The 5,536-nt window shown below is 47.4% G+C and overlaps 1 protein-coding gene across 1 annotated transcript in view; it reads right to left on the bottom strand.

Annotated features, from left to right (window-relative positions):
- Positions 1-5,536, bottom strand: part of LOC104544555 (lanC-like protein 1) — a 7,190-nt gene that overhangs the window by 1,511 nt on the left and 143 nt on the right. The window contains 1 exon segment of the mRNA XM_010189463.1: positions 5,231-5,367. Within this exon segment, the coding sequence (XP_010187765.1) occupies positions 5,231-5,367 (137 nt within the window).

Genomic DNA, 5,536 nt, shown 5'->3' with positions numbered 1-5,536 from the left:
CAAATTCCCGTTCCCTGCTGAAGCTAATAGCCTTGTCCTCTCTCTAAGCAGTTCAGTGTATTTCCAGAGAGAGCTTAGATGTACAGTGCCATCACTCAAGTCTGTAAGGACGTGGATATGAAGCCCTTCTTTAAAGGGGAACCCTCCTCTTCCAGCTAGCAAATGTCAAGTGACTCTCCTTGATTTATTTAGCACCTAGCACAGCTTCTAGACTGTAATAGGCCTGATAGCTGTCTAAGCACAGCTTGCACTCTTGACTTATCTGCTTTAATATACAACTTTTTGCTTTGTAAGTAGCTTCTATTCCCACTGCCATCACACCACCTTAATTATGTACATAACTACCATGCTAAGACAACTGCTAGGACTGAATTCTTAGAAAGTAAATGTCTCGGCATTGTTCCTCTGACTTCTTTGCCTCTTCTCTTTTAAAACACTTCTTGCCTCCTTTCCTCCCAGGCCAAATAATCTTTGGAAGAGACTCCAAAAAAATCCAAACTAAGGGATGGAAGGAATGAGCTGCTTTCCCAAATCATTAATTTTTCCTTTTTCTTTAAAACCCAAAGGCCTTACAAACTGAATCTAAAGCCAATTTTCTCAACTCATTCCCCAGGGAACTCACGCTCCCAAGCTGATCAGAGGAGCACAATGCAGTGCTGCCTTCTCAGCCTGCTGCTTGCTCTGCTGCTATCTGTGAGCCCAAAAGTAAGGCAGGCCAGCAGAGGAAGGCAGGCAATGTTTACAGAGGTATGTAGAGGGATACAAAATGCAGTAATGTGGGTTGGGAATATCCTCTGCTGACCTGCGTGCCACGATGGAGGCAGCTTATTTCAGAGGCAGCTCAGTCTGGAGACAGAAGTTTCCACCTGATGAACTTAGCTCAGCTACGCCGTCTTGCTCTGCAGAAGCTACTCCACTGCTGTGCCTCAGCCCCTCTCCAGTAACGCCGTCCTCACCCCCACTGACCAGGCAGGGTTTGCCAACCGGCTGGGTGTTTGGCATGCTTTAGGTGCTACACAAACATGGCATCATCAGTCAAATGGGCTAGGTATGCAGTGGATCTGCTCCATTTCTGTGTGACCTGGACATCTGTGTTCAGTGTCCTAGTTGGAAATGTGACCTATTTTTGTGCCCTCTGAGACTCTTGCTTGTTTCCAGCAAAACTGCCATGCAGTGGCTGCCTGTGGCCTGCTACTGCCAAAGATGTATGGGCTTTGTTCTGTTTATTGGTTACTACTGGATCTTCTTCCCTGTAGTTTCTCCAGAGAAACTCTTCAAAGATTTTTTGCTCCTTGCAGTGCAAAACTTGCTGCATAGTGACAAGTGATGGAGAACTACCTGATACCACTTAATGTTGCAGGACTGCAGTGAACATATGTGCTACTGACAGCATATCCTTTAGCACAGCTCTGATGACTGAAACTACTGTCTCTAGTGTGCAGGAAGCCAATATACTGGAGCGTTAATGCCCGAGATGCTTGCTCACTGCAGGAAATCAGGAGGCAAAAATCAATTCTGCATGTCTCTCACAAAGCCTGTTTCTTTAACATCTTCAGTAGGACAGTAGACAACAACCCTCTCTTCTTGCCATCCTGTCTGAGCGGTACTGTAGAGGCAGAGGGATGTTCTGCATTAGAGATTTCTTTTGAGCAGGACAGAGGAGGAGACTTAAATGTAATTAGTAGAAATGGAACTGTTTGCACCAGCTGCACCAGTTGGCTAGTGCTGATGGCCCTGACTGCAGCAACCATTGCTTTCAACAGAGCAGGTATCACTGGAGATACCAGGAAAGTTCTTGCTTGAGAGCTAAAGCACTGCAGCAGGCAGAAACAATATCTCATGAGGTGACCATTCTGTTGAAGTAAAGCTGTGCCTCAACTTCCCTGCATTAGAAGGGATTCGTGGAGGTGACCTGATCCAACCCTGTGAAAGTAAGGGCTTCAAATTTACATCCCATTGCTCTAAGCCTTGTCTAGTCAAATACTATCTCCAAGAATGCAGGTTTCACAGAAACTACCCACCAAGCACTTGGCAGGAACGTGGTCTATGTGGGTGACACAAGACACTCTATTCTTTCTCATAAAATGCAGCCTTACTGCCTCTTTTTCTGTAGAGATTAGCTGAGGATTTCTGTTTTCTTCTGAACAGAACTCTCTTAAGGAGATGCAAGTTCTCTGGGTTCTGAGGTTAAAACTAAGATACTGCACTAAAGTGAATGAAAGGTGTTTTGCCAGCAGCATTCCCTGAACTGGTCTGGTCAGAATTTCCATCCATTCTTAAATGGCTTTTCTTTCATCTGGTGTGTCTTTTGAAGAGTCATTTCAAAAGGCAGCTCAGCCCTGCTCCTTGTCTCCACTCACCACCAGGCCAGCCAAAAGCTGTGGGTGAGGCAGGCGGGCTGGAGTCCCCAGTCTGCTTCAGAGCTCTGAAAGCCACGACTACGACATTCCTAGAGAAGGGAAAGCTCGCATGGGAAGCAAATTCCAGAGGCACTGCCATAATGTGGAGGAAGGGGATTCTTTCCCTTATATACCATCTCAGGTGGTGATCACTTCATCACCTTGGAAGGACACAACAGCCCGGCAGGCTGGACTCAGGAGCTTCCCAGCTTCTCCAGTAAACTAAGAGGTGACAGGAGTGAAGTCAGGCTCCTTCCACTCCCTTTCCATCATCTGTGCTCCCCGTTGAGGTAGTCATTGGAGCAAGGCCTCTTGTACTATGAGAAACACCAATGCATATATGTATGTACTCTTTGGCATCCTCACACTAATCTGTTTGAAAACGGATGAAGCAGTTGTACTTCTGCTCCTGATTCAGAATCAGCTTCACTTTGATACCAGTGAACAGATTAAGACCACAAAAGCTCTTACATCAGTCTAGTTAAACCAATTAAAAGACAAAACAGGACACAACAGCCAGGTCTGGTCTATACCCAGGCACGTATCAGGTGTTGCCTACGCAGCCCCGATCTCCATGGGGAACTGAATGGAACTGTAACAAGCCGATGCAAATGTGTTTTGAGGGCATCCAGCCATATGCTGGATAATCTTGGTGCAAAGTGTGTTTTCACTGACTCTTAGCTGAAAACATAAGTCCTTCCCTCCCTATGCTCCAACTTCACGTGCCAAGAAGCTGTGGCTTCCCTGGCACAAAGGCAGGCTGGGGGAGCAGGGCTCTGTCAAGTGTGTTGGGAAAGAAGCAGGCACCAAAGTAAAAAGGCAGCATATGCTGTGTATTACTGGGTGTAATGCAGTACACTCAAGTATGTTACATTTCACGCAGAGTTTGTGCTAAGAGAGCCTCATTTCAAATCTCTCTTATTAGCGGCCACAAGAGTGCAAGTTGATTTCAGACTGCTGGGCAATGATTTACATGAGAAGATACTCAACAAGCCTTTTCTACACAAGCAATTACAGGAAAAAGCTGCTGTCTTCTTCCAATTAATTCTGTCTCTGGAAACCAGCACTGAATAAATTAATACAGCCAGGAATAGAAAAGAAGGAAGGGTGACAAAGATACAGTGCAGTATCTGCAAACTTCACTTTGCTGGCTGTGTCCATGGGTTTTTCCTAATCCTGGGCGAGAAGGTTGTGTGCCCAATGAAGAATGAACCCTGGGAGAAAAAGAGAAGAATCCCTCTTGAGAAACTCTCTTCTGAATAGAAATGAGCTGAACTCCTACCAGAGCTATCAACCACTGTTTCACAACTGCAGTGATTTTCCAACATGAAGCTCCTTAAAGCCGCACTAAGCAAAGGAACATGGTCTCTGAGGAAAGGTGTTTACCTTCTTCCCACAGACTTTCAGAGCACTCCTAACATCAGGTAACTGTCCTCCTGCTTTATCTCCTGAATTATTCTGGCCAGAGGCAGACTCTACCATCATGCCAAGTAGCACCCTTATGACTGAAGACCATCTTTTACGGATGGGGGGACCTCAGAGCAGGGTCACACAGACTGGAAGACTGACCCTGTCTCCCAAGGTGAAAACAGCCAGCACTGAACAAAAACGCAAATTCACAGGCCACAGCAGCAGAGCAGCAGTTGCCAGGCAGCAACTGAAGAAATCAATGCTCTCCCACGCTGGAATATAATACTAGCATCCCGGTGTTTCTTACAAACTGCTCTAGAGGGCTCTCAGTGCCTGCCTACCTTGCTAAAATTTTTAGGTAGGCGTTTCTGGCATTGCTGTCATCAAGCTGCAACATTAGTTTAGCACCAACACAGCGAACACCAAGCAAACTGCTGACATGAAGTTCCATGGTATCCAAGCACAAACCAGCCACACCCGGATTATAATTTAGGATTGCAGTGTATTGCCAAAAAAATAGCCACAGCAGCAAAAATGCTGCAGCAAGCGCGGGATTAATTGCAGTTAGGCCAGGGTCCTTCCCTAGAGCCTGGCACTGTGCTGAAGGCAGCGGCAGGAAAGCTGACAAAGAACACAGCAGTAGATAAGGATGGGGAGGCAGAGAAAGGTGTGTCCTCCCCAGCTCCAGTGGGTAGGAATAGGGAGGGGAAGGCAGGGCATGTTCCCAAGGAAGAAAAGTCAGGTTGAAAATGCAGAACAGGAGAAAGACAAGCACCTTGAAGCACTGCACGGAAGACTTAGTGTGAGGACAGCTTCCAACCTTTGTTATACTCACATTTGCATTTCTGCTCCTTCCAGCAGGTACTGGAGCAGAACTAGCCCTGGCTAAGTGGAGGGGCACTACCTGGGGAACAGGAATGGAGCAACCTGCCAATCAGACAACGTCAAAAGATAAAATTCAGCCCAAACGGAAAAGATGGACACAATCTCAGGCCCTAAGTTCACCAGTTCCATTCTGCAAGGACTCCTTGCAGGTAAATGACTTATCCCGTGAATCTACCTACTTTACCAAGCAGTGGTTTACTTGTCACCATCCCCACCATGGCCAGATTTGCAGCTCGTCCCTTTAAAGGTTCCCATGTGTGCTCCCAAGCAGGAGCTGGCTTTCTCTGTTGCCTAAGTTTGGCACTGTTAACCAGGAGAAGACCCAATCCTACCCTGCAACTCTGCAGCTTGAAACCTGCTCCAAAAACAGGGAGTCCTGAGAAAGCTCCTTGTTTTAATGCATTAAAACATGCACAAAAAGCACCATCCCTGACAGAAGTCTACTGTGATCATTCAAATAGCCAAAAAAACCCCACAGCCTGCCTTAGCCTGACCTAGAAGACCGCTTTGGAGACCAATCCGAGCAGCTGCCCCACCTGCCCAGCCCGTGTACGCCGTGCAGTCCTGCGGGTCGGCAGACTTGAGGCCTCTCTCCATCTGCTGGAGCAGCTCCCTGATTTTGTTATTCAGCCGCTGCGTGAATTCGGGGGTCAGCTGCAAAGATTAAAACAAAACACCAAACGTGAAGGAAACAGCGGCAGGCAGATGGAGGCTGGAGGTGCCCGGAGGGAGCACGACCAGGAAACGGGGTGTTTTTTAACCTGACAGGTCTCTACTAGAGACCCTTGGGTACCTCAGGACCTGCTTCGCTTCGCGGTCGGGGGGGAAGCGGGCCCTTCCCG

The sequence above is a fragment of the Mesitornis unicolor genome, unplaced genomic scaffold (assembly GCF_000695765.1).
Source record: "Mesitornis unicolor isolate BGI_N332 unplaced genomic scaffold, ASM69576v1 scaffold888, whole genome shotgun sequence".
Classification (NCBI taxonomy): Eukaryota; Metazoa; Chordata; class Aves; order Mesitornithiformes; family Mesitornithidae; genus Mesitornis; species Mesitornis unicolor.
This window is presented reverse-complemented; position numbering and strand designations above follow the sequence as displayed.